The 25,079-nt window shown below is 37.3% G+C and overlaps 1 protein-coding gene across 2 annotated transcripts in view; it reads left to right on the top strand.

The window, feature by feature from the left end:
- Positions 1-25,079, top strand: part of Carnmt1 (carnosine N-methyltransferase 1) — a 41,415-nt gene that overhangs the window by 2,748 nt on the left and 13,588 nt on the right. The window contains exons 2-5 of one of the 2 annotated variants that reach the window (XM_004862525.3): positions 5,213-5,408; positions 6,131-6,294; positions 22,263-22,403; positions 23,309-23,487. In XM_004862525.3, coding sequence (XP_004862582.2) covers positions 5,213-5,408; positions 6,131-6,294; positions 22,263-22,403; positions 23,309-23,487 — 680 coding nt within the window. The remainder of the gene's footprint in view (positions 1-5,212; positions 5,409-6,130; positions 6,295-22,262; positions 22,404-23,308; positions 23,488-25,079) is intronic. The other variant, XM_021242738.2, reaches the window with a different exon arrangement.

Here is a 25,079-nt window from a genome sequence, read left to right as displayed (position 1 = left end):
CTTGTGGATACAGACCTTATCATCGTTAAAGTAAGTTCTGATCGCCAATCCAGTCCTGCAGAAAGTACTTGTACGTTTTAGAAGGCTTGGCTTTATTTCTCAATGTCTTCTTGTGAATATGTAGGAGATTTGATTAATGGTCATAGGGCTAGAATTTTGGGGGCAGGGTGTTACTGGTGATTGAATCCAGGGCCTTCACACTGAGTTACGTCAACCCCCCCCCCCCCTTGGTATCTTTGTTTTGTTTTGTTTTTTTGGTACCGGGGATTGAACTCAGGTCCTTGCGCTTGCGAGGCAGGCAGGAGAACCACTGAGCTAAATCCCCGGCTCCCCCTTCGGTATCTTGAGACAAGAGTCTCAGGTTGTCCCTAAATTGCAATCCACTTGCCTCAGCCTTCCAGAGTGCTGGAATTATAGGTATTGTGCCACCACATCTGATTTGTGGATGTGGCTTCCTGACATTAACTCATTTCAGAACCAAAGAGTTGTATGTTTGCAAAACATTCCTTTAAAACAGGATAGGCAATAATTATTTAAGCTCTGAGGTCCAGGCAGACTTTTTACAACTGTTCAGCTCTGCCCTTGCTTGGAAGAAAACTGAAACACGTGGGCCTATTTGTGTTCCAGTAAGAGGCTGCAGTAATCACCGAATGGCCAGTGGACCAAAGGATAAGAATTTCCAGGATAGTGAAGTTTGGCCCTATTATAATAATATGCTAGAATCAAGCCACTTTGGTGTGACACCACCGTGTGTGGATGTGGGTGTGGGTTTGTGGGTGCTGGGATCAGCACTCAGGGCTCCAGGTGTGCTAACCATGTGCTCTACCACTGAGCTACATCCTCAGACTGGATGGCGCCTGTGTCCCTGGGTGTATGTTACTGGAAGCTTTGGACAGCATTGAGTTACTAGAGCCTAAGCTTGCTGCGTCTCATCTTGTTCTTTGTAGTTCTTTCCCTTCTGCATCAGCAGTTGACAGCATAACTCACCCCTCAAACTCCCCTGCAACCATAGTACTAAGTAGCTCCATGGAGAACTAAAAGTGGTGTTTTGGGAGAATAAATGAATATTCATTCATTAGTTTTTCATATACTGAAACATAGAGATTCAGCAGTGACAAAGGTGAGACTTGTATTTTAAAAGAATTGATGCAGTTGGGGTTAGGAGGGTGGCAGAAGGTTGGGGACAGTATGCAGCTGAGAACAGTGTTCTTAGGAAAGGGGCCTCTCAGTAGTTTTGGAGATGCAGTGGGGCCTGTGGCAAATAAAACATTAGAGCTAGCATAGTTTGCAGACAAAGTGTCCTAGACCTGTGGATCAGCACTAAGACATTTGGGGATGACTCCTTCATTTCCTACTTGAATGTACTTGCAGTATAGAAAGGGATACACGTTTTTGTGGGCAGTGATAACATCATTTTGGTTGAGTTTTGAGGTGTGAGAGGGAGGTATGCCGCATCCCATTGCACAGGAACACCATGAGGGAGGATCTGTAAGACTGTTTAACCCTTTGACAATGAATTTTCGCTGCTGCAGTCCTGTTGTCAGCCCAGCTTATTAGGGCCACTTGAAATAGGAATGTAAATTGATAAAATCTTTTTGAAAATTATTTTGTATCAAGAGCCTTAAAAATTCCTTCAGACTTAGATATTCTAATTTTGGAAATTTGGGCTAATTTTTTTTTTAAATACTGTCTTTGATGATTTTCTCTGGCTGTAATTGAATACATCAGGTTGAATAATATATTAAGGAGAAGAGATGTATTTGGTTCACTGTGTTGAACCTAGGGAGTTCAAAATCATGAGGCCATATCTGGTGGATCTTTTTTGATGGTGTAGGGCATCACAAGATGAGAGAGGCTGAGCTGCCTAACTCATCTCTTTTCTTATAAAGGCACAACCTCATTGTGTTAGAGCTCCACCTTTGTGGCCTTATTTAACCTTAATTACCTCCCAGAGGTCCACCTCCAAATGCCAAGGCTAGATTAAGTTTCTACATCTCTATACCTCCCAGTGGGGAATAAATGTCAACTGGGTTTTGGTGGGGGATTCAAACCACAGCAAAAACTGTATGGACAGATTTTGAACACAAAAAGCTCTTCAGAAAGACAAATTCAGGTGTGTAAATTCCCAGTAGCGAGTGAGGTAATAGTTTAGTAAAATTTAGTTAAAGTGGAGTGTTAAATAGCCATTATGATCATATGATATTTGAGAACTTTTTTCTAGTCTAGGAAAATTCTTTTGGCAAAGATGAAGAATTGCAGGTGCCTCCTAGACTTTGATGTGCATATGGATCACCTGTGGGTGTTGGCGAAAAAGGCAGATTCCAACTTAGTAGATTTTGGGTAGGACTTGAGATTTTGCATTCCTAACCATTTCCAGGTGATCTGTTGTTCGTGTACCATATTTTAAATAGAAAGGTGCTAGATGAAATAACCCGGCACAGAAAGACAGATGCGTCATGGTCATACTTATACATGTGTGAGATCAGAGTAGAACCTGGTTGCCACAGACGGGGGAGGGGTGGAGAATGGGCGGCCTTGGTCACAGGATACAGTTGTGTTTACCCAGGAGGAGTAAATGGTAAGTATGTGAGGTGACTGATATGTAAATAGCTTGATTTAGTCATTCCACTTTGTGCCTGTATAACATCACTTCAAAAATATATTCATACTTCTTAACTGTGTACAGTTAGAATCTGTAAGTATTCAGTTTTTTAAATGCTAGGTGACTTTTCTTAACAGAACAGAGAAATATGCCAAAAGTTTAGAAATGGTTCCCTCTAGAGGAGGGTATTATTGGCCCTCTTTCCCTGAGTATATCACTTTTCTACATTTGTCATATTTTCATTGTGAACGTGTTAATTGTATAAATTAAATGCCTTCTATTTTTTGAGTGCTCACTATGTTTTCAGCCAGTGGTGTAAGTGAGTTTCATGCATTAGTTTGTTTTATTTTCAGTGAATCCTGATGAGTTGAATGGAGGAGAATGCTTACCTTATAGTTTATTGACTTTTTGTGGCTAATCCATGTTAAGTAGCTGGTTTAGTTAGTGCTCAGCTTCCATTAAATCTAAGCAAATGGAAGCTTCTATGATGATGATCATTATTATTATCTTGTTTTATGTGAGACGTGGGGCACAGAGGAAGGAAGTAATTTTGGGAACACTTAGCAAATAGGTGACATGACCTGAATTTCAGTACAGCTCTGTCTGACTTCTGAGGTGTCTGTTACAGCGTCTCAGGCTGTGGAGGGGCAAAGACAATGCATCTCCTGCCCATGCGACCTCTTCAGGTTGTCCTTGAGAACTTCCAGCCAGTCCACCGTATTCCACCTTCTAAAAGCATGGCTATGTTTTTGCTTAAGTTTGCTAACAGCTTCTTCTAAGTGTCTTTATTACTGTTCAGAAATTAGAGTGTAATTTGACATAACACAAAAATGAGAATTGTTTGGCCGAGTAGAGAGAATATTAGGGAACCAAATTTAAAAAAATTCATTTTCATTTAGTATTAAGTAAATGCCATCAGGGTAAAACACATTCATAGACATACATGTTGACATATAAGATGTAAGGAAGCATACAGTGTATACCCCTGAACCTACCACTGTTTTCCCCTCCAAGACAATAATGTTCCTGAATTTTCTTTTCCTTGCTTTCCTTGTAGTTCTCCACATAGGCTCTCCCCAAGCAATAAATTGTTTACTTGTGGGATTGTACCTTATATATTCTTCTTCAGCTTGCTTTTTTTTCAGCAAGTGTTTATGTTCCTGAGTTTTATTGATACTACTGTGTGTAGATGTACTTTATGCATTCCATCGTGTAACTATTCTGCAGCTTCTTCATTCAGTCTACTTCAGTAGACCTTCAGGTCGGTTTGTTATTTCTGACAGTGCTGTGGTGAAGATTGCTCAGGTTCATGCTGCCCATTTGCAGAAGTTTCCTGGGTGTATATCTAGGAGTACAATTGCTAGGTCATATGGCAGGTGCTGCAGTAAGCTCTACTAAATAATGGTAAATTATTTTCCAGAGTGGAAAGTAGTTATACTATTAGTGCATAAATGTCTTAATTATTCTACATTTTCACCTACATTTGATATAGTCAGGCTTTTAAGTTTTGGCAGTCTGGTTAATGTAAAATGACACTATGTGTATAGTATATTTAACTTTTAAAATTATGTTGTCTTAGGTGTGGTAGCACATGCCTGTAATCCTAGCAATTGAGAGGCAGAGGCAGGAGGATCTCTGCAAATTTGAGGCCAGCCCTGACTATGTGACTTCAAGGCCAACCTGAACTACATATTGAGACCTTGTTTCAGAAAAAAAATTTCTGTTCTCTATTTTAGTTTTATAAACAATCCCCAAATGACAGTAGACATATCTGGAAACTTTTGGAATGCAAATTGTGAATGTTGTCATGTGAAACACTGTAGAATTTTAATTTCATTTGCTTAACGTTTTTGTAGTATATAAGATCCTTTATGATATTTTCAAAATTCAACTTTGTTGGGTTTTAATTTCAAAATACATTTTGCATATTCTAAATTATTTTATTTTTGCAGTGCTGGGGCCTCACATATGCTAGGCAAGTGCTGTAGCACTGAGTACCTCAGCTCATTGTAAATTATTTTCACAGCAAAAATTTTCTTATTTTAAAAAAACCCTGGGTCTTGCTATGTGGTTCAGGCTGGCCTCAAACTTAAGGCAGTCCTCCTGCCCCAGCCTCCCAGGTGCTGGGATTACAGGTGCGCATCACCTGGTGACTCAAAATTTTGCTTCTTAATGATGATGAAATATAAGGCATTCAGCTGGTTTTGCAAGAAAAATACTTTTAGGGCCGAGGCTGTACCTCAGTGGTACTGCAGCTGCCTGTCAAGGCAAAGGCCCTGAGTTCAATTCCAGGTACTGGGAAAAAAAATACTTATTTTTAAAAATTGAAATCATAATAACTGTACATCAATTCTCCTTATGGTTCTTCTTTTAATTGGTGCAGATACTTCCCTTTGGTGCTTATAAACCATTTGTCTTTTGTTTGATTGCTGTGAGAAAAATTTGCAAAAATACGTGGAACTTTCTAAGTTGTTATCTGATAATTCACCAGATTGTAAATAATAGAACAGTATCCAACATAAAGGAATAATTACATGGAAAGACCGTCTTAAGGTTGGGCTCTGCTGAGAATTCTTTTGCCAATTTAAAAAAACACCTTTTATATTTTAGCACCAGTATGCATGAGCGAGTGAACCGAACAGAAAGACAGTTTCGATCACTTCCAGATAATCAACAGAAACTACTTCCTCAGTTTCTTCTTCACTTGGACAAGATCCGGAATTGTGTTGATCATAATCAAGAAATACTACTGACCGTTGTGAATGATTGCATACACATGTTTGAAAATAAAGAATATGGAGAAGATGTATGTGACAGTTTGTTCTACTTGTTTTTACTGTACCAATAACTAATACATTTTGAACTAGTCTTTAGTTATCTTCGTGGACTTCAGTTTTATAGTCTTGCACAGGTCATTTACTCTGCTCAGTGAATGTGTTCATTGTATGTCCAGTCATTTACTTAGACTGAATAGAACTGTGCCAGCAACTAGATTTGCTCACTGAGTCTGTTTTTAAATACTAAAATATTGTTGGCATTTTGATATACTTGTGATGTATGTTTTAAAGGTTCTGGCATATAAATTTTTATAAACAACTTTACTATGTAAAATTAATTTCCCTTGCTAAAACCATATATTTTTCTGTCTTACCTATTGATATGCATCTTTTTCTTTAAGAAATTATTTTCATGGAAATCTCAAGGGACTGGTAGTTCTAAAAACTGAAGTCTTTTTTACCCGTGGGATAGATACAGGGGGACTGCTCAGTGTGGGCCTCTCCCTGCTGTTCCAGCAATGGGCGGCAGGGGTGTTCTTCCCTCTCTTAGAAGACAGGACGTCCAGTCTCCATAGCAGCTCAGTTCTGGTCTCCTCTTGGTGGTTTTATGATTAATGACCCCTAATCTGTTGAGGATATTGTCACTTAGGATCTCATAACCCTAACCCTGTCCGGGCCCTTAGTAGCGTGTCCATTTACCCATATTCAAAATTGATTCTCAGAAGCTAATTGATTTCTCTTTTTTAAACAGGGCAATGGAAAGATAATGCCAGCATCTACATTTGACATGGATAAGTTAAAATCTACATTGAAACAGTTTGTGAGAGACTGGAGTGAAACTGGTAAAGCAGAAAGGGATGCCTGCTACCTGCCAATCATTACAGAAATTTTAAAACATTTTCCAAAAGAAAAATGGTAAATAGTATCTTGTTTTTAACCAAGTTCCTTAAGATGTATAAACATAGTTTCTCTGTAAGACATTTCACAATTTTGATTCATTTTTATAGGTTGCTCTGTGCCTGCATACTTTGCATGTGTGTTGTATTGGTTTTTGGATGCTTTGTGTGTGGTTGCAATTCATATTTTGAGTACATTTTGTCTATAGGAAGTTATTTAGGAATTACTATAAATAATATTAGAATGAATATTCATTATTACTGATACGCATCATTTTATAACTTGCAAAACAAAAGCTACACACTTTTACTTCTTATTATGACTGGTCAGCAAATGAGGTGTCTATACTTTTTTTTCTGGTTTTTTGAGACAGGGTTTCACTATGCATTTCAGGCTGGCCTTGAACTCAGTGATCTTGCCTCAGCCTCCTGAGTGCTGAGATTACAGAAGTGCCACCGTGTCCTGCTGAGATGTCTGTACTTCAGAAAGGAAGTTCTTAATTTCTTTGTGCCATGGAGCCCTTAGGCAATCTGAAGCCTTAGTCTACTTTTCAGAATAACATTTGTAAATGCATAAGTAAAATGCACAGGATTTCAAAGAAACCATTATTCTGAAATAGAGTTCTCAAAGTATGTAAGCACATTTGAGATATATTAGGCCTTTAGCCATACATTAAATCACTGAATATAGCCTAGCAGCAAGTGTGACTACTGTATTAAGAAAATACCCAGTGATGTGTTATTTTGGTAACCAAAACAACTGATGTGAAGTGAAAATAAATGTAATTTCTGTTAGTTCCAGGTACTGCTAAAACTACTGTTGCTTGTTGCCTACATTCATAATTGAGAAAAATACCAGTAAAGACTAGTGAAATTAAAATGTGATTTTTTTTTTTCCCATATCCCCTCTGACTTAGATGCTCTATAAATAGAACCACTGAAGGGAATTTAGTCTCTCACTTAAGGATCTTTGTATAGAGGCTTCTTGTCCACATCTCCTTCCCCTCTTCACTGATTGACAATTTTTAAATTGGGGTGTATCCTTCCAGAAATTTCAATACATGTATGTGTGTCTCTTTTCTCTCTTTTTACCTTTTTGTTTTAAAATAAGTTCAAAATTAGGGCAAAGTTGCATGACCTATACAAAGACATCCATGTACTTCTTACCTGAATTCATCAGTTTTTAGCATTTTATCACACTGCTTTGTCATTTCCATCCTTCCTCTCTCCCTTCTTTCACTACTTTATGCATGTGTCACTAACACTGGTACAGGACATAATACCAGACCTGAAATATGAAATATTATACCTCCCAACCTGTTAGCTGTTTGACAGCCAAGCTCTTGTTCTCTCATAATCGAAGAATGAATTCTAGGAACAAGGGAGGGCAAGAGTAGGAAGATATTTATTGGTAGGATAGCTCCTGGCATCCAGTGGGTAGCCCAGGGACTCCATTTTACAGAGCAAAACCCATGTGGGTACAACATGGGCCACAGCTACGATCAATCAAAAAGGTTACAAATGTAGTCACTCAGATAATAGTGGTCCACTTGGGAAATAAATCACATTAACAAGTGTGGATGGAAAGAACAAAGACTTCTTCTAGAAGATGATGGGTCCAAAGGTCCCTGGTCACCCAATGGGGTGTTTGATGTCTATCTAGACTTCATTAGGCCCAGTGTTTGTCCTTTGAGGAAGTATGTAGGTCTGGTCATCTTGTCTTTATCTTTTTTTTGGTACCTGGGAATCGAACTCTGGACCTTGTGCTTGTGAGGCAGGCCGCGGCACCACTGAGCTAAATCCCTGGGCCATCTTGTCTTTATCTTGAGGCCTGTCCTCCAACAGATATGTCTCTGGCAGTTGTGGTATGTTTCATCTTTATCCTGACTTCCAACAATATTTCTATCTAACTCATTTAGCTGTCTATAATAACACCACCCACACTTACCTGAACCATTTGATTGGTTTGTATACATCATACTTTTTTACTGCTTAATCATTCAGAGTTTATTCCTGAGAACAAGGATGTTTTCTTAAAGTTATCAAATTGAAGAAATGTAGCCTTCCATACTGTGATGGTATCTAACAGTGCATATTAAAATGTGTAAGTTGTCCTGGTAATGTCTTTTGTAAGTTTTCATCCAATCTAGAATCCAGTCCTGGATATTTCATTTAATTGTCAGTGTCTTAATCTTTAATTTAAAAGTGACTTGGCTTTTGACCATAGTGACATTGGGATTTTCGAAAAATTCACAGAAATTGTTTTATAGAATGTTGTGTGCTTTTCATATGGCACATCTGGAGACGTGCTATATCTCTGGGGTCTGGGTAGATATCATCAGGTCAGAAATTCTTTGCTCTTTTCTCCACAAATTGCTTTCTCTTCTTGGGACTCCTGTAACATATACATGAAATTGATGTCCTCTTAGGTTTTAAATGACTTTTTCCTCTGTATGTCATCCCCCAACTTTTTGTAATAAAACCTGCTTCAGCATCGCTGATTCCTTACTAGGCTAATCTGATAAGTCCTTTGAAAGGATTCTTTATTTCTGATACTTTATTTCTTTACATTTCTAGCACTTAGATATATTTTCTGTGCTGAGATTACCTGTTTATGCATGTGATTACCTTTTTTTTTTTCTCTCTGTACTGGGGATCGAACTCAGAACCTTGTGCTTGCGAGGCAGGTGTGGTGTCACTGAGCTAAATCCCTGGCCCACATGTGATTACCTTTGCCATTAGATGATTTAACATATCTTTCATGGGTATTTTTAAATCTGTGCCTGTTGATTTCATTATCTCTGTTTTTTTGGCTTTTTCTGCGCTATTTTGCTGTACTGGGGATAGAACCCAGGCCTCACACATGCTAGGAAGGCACTACACTATTGAGTGACATTACCTGCTATGGGTGTTTTTTTTTAATGTTTCCTGTCATAACAGTTTATTCCTTCTTCACATGTCTCATAAATTTTTGATTGAATGCCAGGCATTATATGTAAAGGAACAATAGATATGGAACTAAATAACATTAAAAATCAAAAAAAGCTATTTTACTTTATCTCGCAGGCTACAAGTATGGGAGCTAAGTGCAGAGTTTTAAGTGTTTAATTTCAGCTTTTCTAAATGAATAGTCTATTAAAAATTGTATACATCCTAAGTAATATGCACAGAACTAGCTAGATTTCTGATCATTAAAATACTTTTCCTAATGTAAACACATTGGTTTTATCAGTTTGTTTTGTCCAGAATATAAGCAGAAGCAACTTGAAAGCCAGGGATGGATTGACTTTTGTATAGGGTCTGTATGTAAATAGGGAAATTCTGTCTAAGTTGTGTTGAATGCCAGTCACTCCAATATTTATTAGGCTCTGGTTTGTTTTAAATTGGTTTTGAACTCTGCTCTGAAAAACTAGTAATTGAAATTAGCAACTAGAACATTTAACTTAAACTAACTTAAACTTAACTAAGCTTAATTTAAACTTAACTAAACTTACCTTAAACTCAGGGTTTCAACCTTTATATATAGATTCATAAGTTTTGTGCCAGTCTGAAAAGAGAGTTCATAACATACCACATTTTCTTACGAATCTTGAAAGCTGCTGGACTGTGTTTTTTAGATCTCAATGGCCCATTCGCTTTTAAAAGAATTCAGAGTAATATTTTGTTTGTGGAAGAAAATCTATTAATGTCCTGGCATTTCAGTGTACTCCAGGAAGATATTGATATATTATTGACCGGTGAATTTTTTTCTTTTACATAGCTGAGCATTAGAAAAAAAATACTATTAGTTTTAGACTAAAAAAGCATGGGCCTGGGGATTTAGCTCAGTGATGGCGCTGCCTGCCTCACAAGTGCAAAGTTCCAAGTTCGATCCCCAGTACCAAAAAACAACCTATAAAAGCATTTTTCCACATAGAGTAAAATAAAGAATGTAAATAGTAGTTTATGGAAGGATTTTGTTAGCTAAAGGAACCCATTTTAAAAGAGAAAATAGAAGAACTGCAGACTGCCAAGTAATGTGAAGTAGTTTAGAGGCTTAAGATAGATTTTTCATCCTGAAAGCCTTCCTAGAGAGAAGACAAGCATGTGTTTCAGATTTCTTTCAAATAAAAACTTTTAAGTATCCATAAATCTAGAGTAATAACCTAGTGGTAAAACATTCAAGACTAATAACCCTGTAGAAAAAATGATATAAATGGATAGTTTGCAGAAAAGAAATAAAAGATGCTCACTCTCACAGGAAGATGCAGATGTAGAAGCCATATTAAAAATGGCATCCATTTTTCACTTAACTGCATTCCAGAGATTTGGAAGATGTAGTGAAGGTGTGGGAAGCATGCTGCTGGTAAAAGAATAAACTGATAAAAAAAAATCTTATGGGGGGCAGTTTGGCAGTCTTTGTCAAAATGTCAGTGCATGACTTGATTCTTGCAGTTCAATTTCTGGGAAGCTATTCTACAGATATACTTTTGTGTGGAAATTATTCAGGCCAACTGTTGTAACATTGAACTGTAAAAGATTAGAAATAATCTGAATGTCTTTAATTGAGATGCTGATAAATTATAGTCCCATCATTATGCAGTGAAGTAAAGGAAGTCATGTGTACTACTAGGGAAGAAGTTTCAAGATGGATTACTTAGATTAGTGGTTGGCAGACTTTTTCTTTTTGTTTCTGTTTTGGTACCAGGGATCCAACTTAGGACCTTGTGCTTATGAGATGGGCACTGGAACCACTGAGCTAAATCCCCGGGCCAGGAGATGTATTTTTAAAAAGAAACCAATTATGAGTAAAGTTGAAACTGCCTTGCAAACCATTCAGAGCACGTTCGTCATTTTTTAAAATAACCACTAACATACACTTGCTTTGTTACTCTAATCCTGCATTGCTGCATTAACTAAGTGTTTATATAGTGGTAAAGACATCATACTCCTGTGTATTTTTTTATTTTATATTCTTCTGTATGATTTTTTTGGGAGGGGGTACCGGGGATCAAACTGGGGACCTTGCACTTGTGAGGCAGGCAGCGGCACCACTGAGCTAAATCCCTGGTCCCCTTCTGTATGTTTTTTATTTAATGGTTTGTAATATTTTTTGGTCACCTTTTGCTCAGTGTAATTGTATTTTTATGCTCGGGATTAAACCCAGGGCCTCAAGCATGGGTGTGCTCTGTCACTGAGCTACATCCCAGACCTTGCCCATGTAAGACTTTCATGATGTATATGTATAGAGATCAACACTATTCAATAGAAACATCATCGCTTCTGAAGTACAATATTCATTACCTAGATTTTAATAATTAAAACCTGTAAGTAAAAAAAAATAGAAATATGCAGTCCACAAATGTAAGACATGTAATTTTATATTTTCTAGTAGCCACATAAAAAGGTAAAATAAAACAGGTGAAATCTGGTTTTGTTTTACACTTACAGTACAATTTGTACATTTTAAGTGTTTTAATAGCCACATGTGGTTCATGACTATTACACTGTATTGGACTGTGGGTAGCTGTGATTCAGAGAACCCCTTTGTGGTGCTTAAAAGTTGTGAGTATTCCCACCACTAGGGGTCAGTCAATTGCCACCACATTGATAGAACAACGAAAAAGTCTTGTATTGGAATTTTCTCATCTACTACAAGGATCATTCTGTATATAATGACATAAACTTCCATTATGTAATCAGTAATGCACAAATGTACTGATAAAAAGTAAAAATGAAACGAAAGAACATTTATTCTTGGTGAAGTATTGTCACTGAGTGATGTGAATACAGCCCATGGCCTCTTATCCCCTTACAGTACCTCCTCTCCATTCTTCTCTTGAGCCCTGAAACTTTCTCCCTTTATGTGAGAGATGGCACATTAGTAAATACACAGTTTCACTATATTTGCACCATAATAACTTTGTAAACTTCTTTTACTAAGAATCTCCAGCCAGAAATGTTTGATTACTGAGTACATATTGGATGTGTCTCTATTCTTGGTTTTTAAAGTTTCATATGGATTGAAAATAATCTCATCAATGGGCTGAGGATTTAGCTCAGTGGCGCTGTGCCTGCCTGGGAAGCGCAAGGTCCTGAGTTTCATTTCCCATACTGAAAATAAAGTAAAATCATCTCATCATTAAGGTTTATACTCATTTCTCTTATTCTCCACAGAAATGCCCCAGACGTCTTTTTATAAAGATCCATAGCAGAAATTGACGGAGTGCCTTAGTTTCATAAATAATGTTATTAGAGGATCTTTTCATTTTGTTGTATATACTGTATCCCTTTATAAAGAATTGTTGAAAGTCTGGCATGGTGAAGCAGGCCTGTAACTACAGCTACTCAGGATTCTGAGGCAGAAGGATCACAACTTGGAGGAACTTGATAAGTTCCAGGCCAGCCCGGGCAACTTAATAAGACCCTGTCTCAAAACTTTAAAGGAGCTAGGGACAAATCAGTGGTAGAGCACTTGCCTGGGATTTGCAAATCCTTGGGTTCAATCACCAGGACTGGGGATGGGGGGAGGTGGTATTGAAAATATTTAAGGAAAACTTTTCTCCATCTCATCTATTCCTTGCTCGGTTCATTTTTTCAGTGCTTTTATTAGAGTTTATTGCATATACAGTTAGTGGGTTTCATTTTGGTAAAAGGCAAAAGATTTATTTGATTGGAAGAGAAACCAGAGCATACGTTTCATTCTGGAAGATTTATACATGCACAAAACACACTTTGATCATCTCCCCATTGTATGTCCTAGCCCTACCCAAGTCTCATATTTTTTAAAAAATTTTATTTTATTGTTTCATTTTAGGTATAAAATATGACATTCATCTTTGGAAATTTGCACCTTTACAACCAAGATTTCTCTTGGTTCTTATTTTTCCCCCTTCCCCTGCCCTCCCTTCACCCCCTCCATCCCTCCCTATTTACAAAGACTTTATTTACATTTTTTCATTTTCTCATATTAATTCCATTCCCTTCTTTCCTTTCCCCTACCCCTCCCACTTCCCCTTCCCCTTTGCCCCTTCCTATTTCACATTATCCATTATACCTTTTAGTCCTTATTTACACTTTCAGTTTCTCACACTAGAGAAACTTCGGTATTTACACACGTGTGTCCTAATTATTTCACTTAAGAGTATTGCCTCAATGTGCATACGTTTAGCTATAAATGTCTCTAATTTTTTATGGCTGAGTAGTACTCCACTTTATTAAAAAACCACATTTGCTTTATCTAGTCTGCAGTTGATGGGCATTTAGCTGTTTCCAAGTTTTAGCTGTTACAAAGTGTGCTGCTATGAACATGGGTGCACATATATCGCTGTGGTATAAGTCTTTTAATTCTTTGGAGAATATACCCAGCAGGGGAATAGCTGAGCCAAATGGGACTTCCAGTCCTAGTTCTTTGAGGTATCTCCATACTGATTTCCACAGTGATTGCACCAGTCTACACTCCCACCAGCAGTGGAGCAGGGTTCCTCTTTCCCCACAGCCCCACCAGCATTTGTTATTGGTTGATTTCATGATAGCAGCCATTCTTTCTGGAGTGAAGTGGAATCTCAGCGTTGTTTTCATTTGCATCTCTTGAATGACCAGTGATGTTGAACATTTTTTCATATGTTTACTATTTCTACTTCTTTGTGTGAGAAATGTCTGTTCATTTCAGATGCCCATTTTTAGATTAGGTCTTTAAATTTGGAAGGTCTGATTTAAGTTCTTTATAGATTCTAAATAGTAGACCTTTGACTGAGGAACAACAGGTGAAAATATTTTCCTACATTGTGGGTTGTCTTTTCACTCTGTTGGTGGTTTCTCTTGCTGTGCAGAAGCTTTTTAGTAAGAAGAGATGCAGGGACCGGGAATTTAGCTCAGTGGTTCTTCCGCCTGTCTCGAAAGTGCAAGGACCCGAGTTCCATCCCCGGTATCAAAAAAATAAATAAATAAATAAAAAGAGCAGATCCCACTTGTTGATTGTTTGTGCTAGTTCACGGGCAACTGAGGTTTTGTTCATAAAATCTTTCCTACACCAATGTCTTCAGGAGTTCTACCTAACCTCTGTTCAAGCCAGTTCAGCTTTTCTGTTTTAATATTTGGATCTTTAATCCATTTCGATTTTAGTTTAGTGCATGGTGAGAGATACAGGTCTAGTTTTAATCTTTGGCAAGTTGAAGCCCAGTTTTTCCAGCACCATTTATGAAAGAGGCTATCTTTCCTCCAGTGAGGGTGTTTGGCTCCTTTGTCAAAGATGAGGTGGCTGAGTGTGTCTGGAGTTGTTTCTGCATCTTCTAATCTGTTCCACTGGTCCTCAGGTCTGTTTCTTTGCCAGTACCATGCTGTTTTTCTCAGAGTAGCTTGGTAGTATTGTTTCAAGTTGGGGGTTGTGATACCTCATGCTATATCTGTGTTGCCTAGAATTGCTTTTGCTTTTCTGGGTCTCTTCTTGTTCCAAATGAATATTTGGATTGTTTTCTCAAGGTCCGTGAAGTATGCTGCTGGGATTTCAATTGAGATTGCACTGAATCTATATAGCAGTTTTGGAAGTATGGCTATTTTCACTATGTTGATCGTTCCTACCCAGAAGCAGGGGATGCCTTTCCATTTTCTGATATCGTCTTCAATCTCTCTTTTCAGAGTGCTATAGTTTTCAGGGAAAAGGTCTTTGATTTCTTTTGTTAGGTTCATTCCTAGGTATTTCAGTTTTTTGGATGCTATTGTGAAAGGAATTATTTGCCTTATTTCTCAGTGAGTCTGTTGTTCATGTACAGAAAAGCTATTGATTTTTGTGTGTTGACCTTGTATCCGGCTACTCTACTGAATTTGGTTATTAAGTTTAGAAGACTTTTGGTGGAGTTCTTGGGGTCTCCTATGTAGAGTATCATGTCATCTGCAAATAATGACAGTTTGACTTCTTTGCTTCCTCTCTTTATTCTTTTTATTTCTTTTTCTTGTCTAATTGCCGTGGCTAATGTTTCCAAGACTATATTGAACCAGGAGTGGTGATAGTGGACATCCTTGTCTTGTTCCTGATTTTAGCATGAAGGATTTCAGTTTTTGACCATTTAGTATGATATTGGCTGTTGGTTTTTCATAGATGGCTTTTATCAGATTGAGGTAGAGACTGTCTATTCCAATTTTTTCTAGGATTTTCATCATAAATGCATGTTGGGTTTTGTCAAATGCTTTTTGTGCATCTGTTGAAATGATCATATGGTTTTTGTCCTTGGCTCTATTAATATAGTGTATTACACTGATTGATTTGCGTATGTTGAACCATCCCTGCATCCCAGGGATTAATCCCACTTGGTAAGGGTGTATGATCTTCTTGATGATCTTCTGCATTCTATTTGCCAGTATCTTATTTAAGAATTTTTGCATCTATGTTCATTAGTGAGATTGGCCTAGAGTTCTCTTTTTTGGTAGGGTCTTTCTCTGATTTGGGGATCAAGGAGATGCTTGCTTCCAGGATTGAATTTGGGAGTATTGCTTCCCTTTCAATTTCATTGAAGAGTTTAAACAGTAGTGGCAATAGTTTCTGTCTAAATGTGTTGTAGAAATCACCGGTGAAGCCATGAGGACCTGGGCTTCTCTTAATTGGTGAGTTTTTAATTACATTTTCAATTTCATTGATTGATATTGGGTTGTTTAGAATTTTTAGATCTTCCTCGTTCAACTTCGGTAATTCATGTGTGTCTAGGAGTCTGTCCATTTCTTCTGTGTTTTCCATCTTATTGGCGTGTAGGTTCTGAAAGTAGGTATTGATGATCCTTTGGATTTCTGCTGGGTCCTTTGTAATTTGACCCTTTTTATTCCTAATTGCTTGGATTTGGGCCTTTTCTTTCCTTTTTCTGATCAGGTTGGCTTATGGTTTGTCAATGCTGTTTGTTCTTTTGAAGAACCAACTCTTGGCTTCATTGATTTTCTTGTCTCATTTTCTTAGTCTCCATTGCATTGATTTCTGCTCCGATCTTTATAATTTCCTCCCTTGTATGAGCTTTGGGTTTGTCCTGCTCTTCTTTTTCTTGAAGCTTGAGGTTCAGCATCAGGTTGTTTAATTGGGCTTGCTCTGTTTTCCTAATATGAGTATTCAGTGCTATGAATTTCCCTCGTAAGACTGCTTTCATTGTGTTCCATAGATTCCAATATGTTGTATTGTCATTGTCATTTAATTGAGGGAACTGTGTGATTTCTTTAATTTTCTCTGTGACCCATTGGTTCAGAAGTGTGTAGTTCAATTTCCACATGTTTTATGAAATTCTTATGGTTTCTTTTGCAGTGGATCTCCAGTTTCATCACACTATGGTCTGATAATATACAGGGGATAACTTCAATTCCTTTGCACTTACCTAAGTATGTTCTTTTTTTTTTTTTCCCCATTAACTTTATTGGTACATTTTAGGTATACAATACAGTTACATTCATCATAGGGATCTTGTACCATTACATGAGTCTCTTGGTTCTTATTTTTTTTCCCCTTCTCTTGCCCTCCCTTCACCCCCTCCACCCTTCCCTATTTGCAAAATCCTTGTTTCCATTTTTTTCCTCTTCTCATATTTTTTCCTTTCCCTTCTTTCCCTTCCCCTACCCCTCCCAATTCCCCTGCTCTTTTAGACCTTTTCTTCCTGTTAAACAAAATCTGTTATACATTTTTTTAAATTACAATATTAAGATCTAGGAGACATTTACCACAGATTTTACAGAATTTAAAAGTCTATAGAAAGCATATTACAAAAATCTTCTTTGAAATAAATTTGACAACTTCTAAGAAGTACCTTGGAAGACAAATTAATGAAACTAACTCTGGAAGAAATATAAAATTTGAATAGCACCTATTAAAGAAAGTATATTCCTAGCTTGAAAGCTATATGACAACATACCTATATGACAACAGCAGGCTCATAAACAGTGTAACTGATAAATTATATCAAACAATTAAAGCAGAAAAAAGAAGGAACACTTCTCCCCTCATTTTAGGAAATCAACATTGTGCTAATCCTAAAACTGGATAAAGATAATAGAAGAAAAAAGTATGAACATAGATAGAAATTTGTTTAACAAAACAAACTATTGGAAGTCAGATCTGGCAGGATGTAGAAAGTGGTTTTGTTATAGGGCTGGCAGTGTTGGTTCAACATTGGAAGATCCACCCCCAAAAGTCATCATTTTAACAAAGGAAAAAGCCATATGATCCTGTCACTAGTTGGAGAAAAAGTATTGGACTAAATTCCACGGCTGTTCATGGTAAAAGCTATCAGGAGCCTAGAAGTAGAACAGAACCTTCTCAACAGATTAAAGACATGTACTCCATACTTTCAACAAGAATGCCTTATATAAACGGAGAAGATACAATGCTTTCTCCTTAAGGTGGGGAACAAGGGCAGATATGCTTACTCTTTATCTGTCCATTAAACTTTGAAACCGAGGCCCCACCGAAATAGTCTGGCAATAAAATGACACAACTAGGATAGGATTGGCCCGGCAGAAGCAAAATCTTTATATGTAGATGAAATGATCATCTACAGAGAAAATACTAAGAAATCTCTAGGAGCCCCTAGAACTTGTACTTGAATTTAGCAGGATTAGAAAACACAAGGTATATATAAAAATTCAGGTCTGTGTATACTTGCTATAAATGAAGAACTGGATATTTTAAAGTTATGTAGGAGTACAAAGGACCCAGAAAAGCCAAAAACAAAAAGAAAAACAGTGTTGGAAGACGTTTAGCACCCAATTTTAAGACTTCTCCTAAAGCTACAGTAATCCAGGCAGTGTTGGTGTAAGGAAAGACATAGAGATCATTGGAATAAAACAGAGAATCTAGAAATAGAACCACACGTATATGGTCCACTGAGTTTTGAAAGATTATTTAACCTTAGCATTTTATAGAATATAAACTCGATTCAAGAGCCGAGGAAGAGATAGTGTCTTCAGCAAACGGCACTAGAACACCTGGCATCCTTATATAAAAAATTAACCTCAACCCTTTCTTTCCATACATGAAAATAACTTGAAGGGATCTATGAACCTAAATAAGAAAGCTTAAAAGTATAAAACTTTAAGAAGAAAGTATAAGGGAAAATATTTATGAATTCAGGGTAGGCAAGAACTACCTAGGATACAAAAAACATGATGTATAAAAGAAAAAGAATTGATGAGATTCCATCAAAATTTAGAACTTTAAATGACATCATTAAAATGAAAAGTAGTCCTTAAACAGACCATATTTACAATGCATATAACCTATGAGCAGAATATATAAAGAATTCTTAGAGCTCATTAATAGACAACCCAATTAAAACGTAGACATAAGATGATGAATAGCCAGTATAGCACAAGGAATGGTGTGCAATTCTAGAATCAGAAAAATACTAATCAGTACAATAATAAGATTGAATTATACACTCATTAGGGAGATGAAGTTAAAAGTTTTAAAAGCCTTGTCATGACTTTTTCTTTTTGTTGGATTCTCCCCCTTTGGGTTTAATTCGTCACGCCCAATGGATTCATTCTGCTGGGTTTCCTGGGGTTGTGATCCTCATTGTCTTTTCCTAGGGTATTGTCTAAAATTATTTGGAGTGCCAGTTTGATATTCATGAAGTTCCTGAGGTGCTCTTTATCATGAAATTCTCCATCAATTTTGAAAGATAGTTTTGCAGGGTACATCAGTGTGGGTTGGAGGCTGTTTTCCTTTAGGCCTTGAAATACATCACTGCAAGCTCTTCTTGCCTTGAGGGTTTGCATTGATCAGTCTGCTGTGATTCTGAGGGGCTTTCCTTTGTATGTGATTTGTTTCTTTTCTCTCACTGCTTGTAGAAGTTTATTCTTCTGTTGGATTTCTGGAATCCTAACTATTATATGCCTATGTGTAGATTTTTTTTGATTAAGGTTAGCTGGAGTCCTGTATGCCTCACTTATCTGTATGTCAAGTTCTTTTCCCCTCCTTGGGAAGTTTTCTGCCATCACTTCTGTGAAGAGTTTTTTTATGTCATCTGCACTCTCTCCTCTTTCTTCATTGACTCCAATCAGTCTTATGTTATTCTTCTTTGCATCGTCTAGCAGCTGCTGGATTGATTTCTTATGTTCCCTTACAATTTTAATGCAATTTTTTTTCTCCTTATCACTAATTGCAATCTTATCTTCTATATGTGAAATTCTATCCTCACATTGGTTCATTCTGCTATGTAGACTTTCAATGGAGTTTTTAATCTCCTGGAAATCTGTTTTCTCGATTCCGTTTGTTTCCTGTGTTGGGATTCCATCATGTTCCTCAGATTCTCTGTTTTTTTATGTGTGTCCTCTCTAGATTTCTTAATTATATCTTGGACTATAGGCACAATCTCTGCTGTTATCTGAGAAATTATTTCTCATTTCATTTTTTCCAGATCCTCTTGTTGCCAGTTCAGGCAGTCCAGGTGGTTGAGTATCAGAGTGTTCCATCTTGTTTCCCTTTGGGGTAGCTGTAGGTGATCTGGAAATCTATTTTTGAGGCTTGTTTATGTGTCTTCTTATTTCGACGGGTGGGGAGGTGCTGCTGGCGCCGACGTGGCTCACCTCCTCTGCACTTGGAGCATTGGCATATCAACCTGGAAGCCTCCTCCTTTGCGCTGGGAGCTGTGGCACATCACCCCGCAAGCCTCCTCCTCTGCCCTGCGGGCGGTGGCAGGTCAACCTCAAAGCCTCCCCTGCCCTCACATATTTTCTGATGGGGTCAATGGTTCTTTTAAAATTTTTATTAGTTTATGTTTGCAATACATAATTAATATGAACATTAGTGTGTGTTGACACATACACATAACACATGTTGATTCTTTTTACTTCCCCTCCTCTCCTGTCTCCCCCATTCCCAAAGTCTACCTCCCTATTTCCTATCATCTTTTAGTTTTCTCCTTAAATTATTTATACTTTGGCTTTCTCATATAAGAGAAACCTGTTTCTGATTTACTATTTTTTCAGTTCTAGACGATGTTTTAATGTATCTCTTATGTTCCCATTGAAATCCTTTTTCATCATACTACAAATAATTTATAAGTCTGTAGTAGTCTGCTAATTCTTAAGGTACACCCTTGATGTGTTCTGTATTCAATGGACTGATAACCTTTCAGTAGTAATCTTATATAGAGTACTATTAATATATTTTCTTCCACAAGGTGTAGGGGTAGAGAGTTGTGTGGTTCTGATTAGTGAGGGAATAGTTGATAATAGCTATCATAAAATTCGCTTTCCACAAGTTACCAAACTAGTTGTTGACATCATAATTAATTGTATTGATTTAGCATAGCTTTCCCTTAAGGTTAAGGTGACTTTTAATTCTTCTATTGTACATTTTTGTAGTTGTTCATCAGCTATTAGGAAATTAACTATGATTTTAAGAATAAAGACTGTAAGTTTAATTACAAATCCTTTTACTTATTGTTACATTATTTTGATCTTTCTTGCAGTGCAAGGGATCAAACCCAGAGTCTCTGACATGTTAGGCAAATTCTCTACCACAAGCTACAGAGTGAGAGAATAGTCCACTTTCTTCATTAAAATTAGAGTGCAAACATGAACATACACACTGTTTATAATCTGGAACAAGAAAAAAGCATTGGCCGGACCTGGTGGCAAACACCTGTAATCCCAGCACTTAGGAGGCTGGGGCAGGACAGTTGCTGCAAGTTTGAGTCTAGCCTGGGCTACATAGTTCAAGGACAGCCTGAACTACATAAGAGAGACCCTAACCAAAAAAAAACAAAAGAAGAAAACATTTTATATTAGCTCCTCATGTACCTCCTAGGCATCAGTTCATCCATATCAAGTACTAAAGTATGTGTTACTAATCATAATGGGTCCCTTTTAATGTTTTTTTTGGGGGGGGGCATGTATAAAGTACAGCAGTGAGACAGACTTTGTTAAGGTTTTCATATAAACATGTGTTCTATGTATAGAGACCTTAGACTTAATGACCACGGGCAAATCTTCATGGTACTTTTATTTATAGATTGAATTTCAAAAGCCCCAGAGGGTTATTTCTTGTTTCATAGTGGGACATGCAGAGATTATTCTCCAGGCTACTAGAAAAATGCCCTGCTACTTTTCAAGCATGCCAGATGTAAAGGCTATGTAGTTTAAAGATGGACTTTTAAGTAGCAGTAAGTTTCTGGAAATTGTGAGCCAAAATTAAGGAAATATAGTCATCAAATTCCTTTTACATGGCATTGTGCAAGCTGATTATACAAGTTTTCCTTTGGTTTCATATAAGAGTATTATTTTCCTTTTCTTTGGATCATATTGATTTCCCAGACTTAACAAGCAGAGGCCTGGTTTTGCTGAGGCTTTTCTTAATTTAAAAGTGGAATGGCAGCTCTTACAGCAAAGGAAATATATGATGTCCATGCGATGAGTTAGGTTGTGAAACTGGCTTGATGTAATGCGTTTGCCATTGAATTCAATGCTGAATTTGATTCTACTTCCCCTATTTTCCTCATGAAAATATCCCTTCCCCCTTCTAAACCAAAATATATATTGCTTTAATATATTTGTGCCTGATGCATTGAAATGTAAATATAGTGAATCTGCTTTTTGCTATGAAAGTCATTGAATTACATATAGAATTTAGAAGTAAAGTTATGTTTTGATTGCCTGTCTCAAATGATTTTGTTTAAATTCTTCATATGCAATTGGGGCACTTTGGAATAGTCTGTCTTCTTGACAGTTGTTCGGGTGACAGTTGTCCAGAACATAAGTCATTTCATATGTTTTTGGATATAAGATAACTCCTTTTTTCCTGAAAAATAATTTTTGGGTTATAAAATTCCCACCAGATATCTGAGCACATATAATAATTCCTTATATTTCATGCTATATAAATTGATATTTAGAAGTATTTCTCAGTCTACAGAAGTCAGAGTCTAATAAACTTATTCTTACTGAATAATTCTTTAGTTTTTAATGTGGATTTTGTCTTGCTTTCCTTTTTTTTTTTCCCTGTGAGGGGTTGGACATAATTGCCTTATTTCATTTCAGGGATCCTTCTAAAGTAAATATTCTGGTACCTGGTGCTGGACTAGGAAGACTGGCCTGGGAAATAGCTATGCTAGGGTATGCTTGTCAAGGAAATGAATGGAGTTTTTTTATGCTCTTTTCTTCCAACTTTGTACTCAACAGGTATTTCATTTATTTTGGGGGGGGGCTGGAAATAGTAATTTCTCAGAATCAGATCACTTACAAATTTTCGGAACAAGTCTGAATTTAAAGTGCATAGTGTGTGATTATGGTGTAGATCATGAATAGTTAAATTCAGAATGTTTATAGAAATTACCACCTTAACCAATTGCTTAGTTAATAGATTGTTGAAATAGGATGAGTTAAATGACTTTTTAGAAATTGATTGGCCATTCCATAGAATAGAAATTCTTCCTGTACATAATCTTCAGACTAAGTATGATCCAGGAAGCGCTATTTTCTCATTGTCCATTAAACTTCTTCACCCTTTTGTTTCTTACACGAAGCGTTTAGCAGTCAATTATAACTTTTTCTTAAGCGAGGTCTTTTAAAATGGCCACATATGCTCACATGACTGAGATGGAAAGATCTTTAAGAACTTTTGTGGCCTCTATTGGTAGGTAGTGGGAAAGATTTGTCATTTTTAAAATCAGAAGATGTGTGTTAGAGAAAAACAAATGGCTGCCTTGTTTAAAAATGTGTTTGTTGTCTTTGATGGCAATATCAGTTTTAGGGAGTTAGAAAAGAGAAGAGGATTGTACAAGATAATTAAAATGTAGAGCAAACTGTTTTAACAATTAGTTGAACCATTTTTACTTGAGTTGGAAGTTCAAAAAATACTTTTTCCTAAATTTGAATGAATAGCACACATCTGTTTTAATGCACGATTGCTTGCGCGCGTCTACATATGTACATTTTCAGATAATTGAGTGGGGTGTGGTATTGACACTGTTAAGTTCTAATGAATTATACATGGAAACATTTAGTCAGATTATATTTTAGGGTTTAAGTAGATATTATTAGTAAAATGCTTAGTTAACATTGAATTTTATACTCATATTTTTCAGATGTTCTGAAATTAATAAATATAAACTTTATCCCTGGATCCATCAGTTTAGCAATAACCGGAAATCAGCTGATCAGATTCGACCCATCTTTTTCCCTGATGTTGACCCCCACAGTCTTCCTCCTGGTTCTAACTTTTCTATGACAGCAGGAGATTTTCAGGAGATTTATTCAGAATGCAGTAAGTTCATAGCAGGCATTTTGAAAGTTTTTTATTTTAAATTTCGTTGGGGATTTAGCTCAGTGGCTCCACCGCCTGCCTCGCAGGCACAAGGTCTTGAGTTCGATCCCCAGTACCAAAAAAAAAAGGCTGTATTAAATTTAATGAGTTAATGTTTTGGTCATTCATTTTGATGATACTTCAGCAACACCTTAGAATATTTTCAAGCCAATGTGCAAAGCAGTGATAGGAACTATAAAGAACTACATTTACAATGAAGAAACTTAGAATTTATTGGGTTAGTTAGCATAAGAACATGTAAACAGAGTTTGTATGTAGAACGAATGCAAGAAAGATGAAGATAAGTCAGTATGAGAAGGGGGCTCTTTGTAGAGAAGCCGTGACCTGAAGGGTAGGGAGCAGTAGCATTTGAGGCAGGCAGCGGTACAAAGATACAAATGATGAGTGAGGTAGTCACACAGCAGCACAACCAGACTGGCAGGAAAAGAGATTTAATGGGGGCTTTAATGGGAGATTTGGCTAGAAAAATAGGTTGGGTCTACATTGTGTAAGAATATTATAATCAGGTTGTGTAGGCTGGGTCTTCAGCTTGGCAAAGTGTTGAAAATATTTGACCTAAACATTAGAGAAATATGGCAATGGTAAAAGAGAAGAGATATTGATAGTAAAAGGAACAAGAAACATAGAATACTGAGTAGTCAGCAAAATCATCAAACAAATGTTTATTGACACCTACAAAGCACTAGGTATGTTCTAGGCAGTCCAAAGAGCACAGTAAGTAAACGTTTCTGTGCACAGGCAACTTATACTCTAGAGGGGAAAAACTAAAATAGGGACCAGAGCTGGGCGTGGTGGCACACGCCTGTAATCCCAGCACTCAGGAGGCTGAGGCAAGAAGATTGCCATGAGTTCTGGGCCAGCCTGGGGTACGCAGTGAGTTCAGGGCCAGCCTGAACTACAGAGGCAGACCCTGCCGCAGAAAACCAAAAAATAAAATAAAATAAGGCACAGGGGGACTTGAGATGGGCTGCTGTTGTATATAGAGTTATCAGGGAAGGCCTTTTAAGAACAGAAGCTTTGAAAGAAAAAGTCCAGCAGAGAACCTCAAGAGTGGAAAGCCAGGACATTCAGATATGGTGAGGAGAGTGCAGGGCTGCAGAGAGAGGAAGTGACGAGGAGAGAGGGTGGCAGGAGAGACCACTTGTTCTTCTCCAGGGGGAGCTATGGTGTGGTAAGTATTGGGCATGGTGGGGGAGAGCAGAGGGCAGAGGGTTGGTGAGGCAGACGTGTAGGCCATAGCAAGGACTCTGACTTGTACTTTGAGAGAGCTGGAAGGCCACTGGAGAGAGAGCTTGCAGCAGGGGAGTAACAACAAAGGAAGTTTCTGTGTTATCTGTTTTTTACAACATGCAGAGGCTTTGTTTATTTTACCCTGAACTCTAAGATTGAAACTGTACCTGAGGTTAGAAAGGAAGAGATGGAAGATGTTAATTATTGGATAAAAATTATGAAGCAGGGTGTCAAAATAGGAGTGAAATAATGGAAAATATTAAGCAAGTAAAAGTTGCTTGCTTCTGGAGCAGGGTTTGAGA

The sequence above is a fragment of the Heterocephalus glaber genome, unplaced genomic scaffold (assembly GCF_053883595.1).
Source record: "Heterocephalus glaber isolate CG9 unplaced genomic scaffold, H.glaber_assembly_v1.0 deba00001481, whole genome shotgun sequence".
In the NCBI taxonomy this organism is placed as follows: Eukaryota; Metazoa; Chordata; class Mammalia; order Rodentia; family Bathyergidae; genus Heterocephalus; species Heterocephalus glaber.
This window is presented reverse-complemented; position numbering and strand designations above follow the sequence as displayed.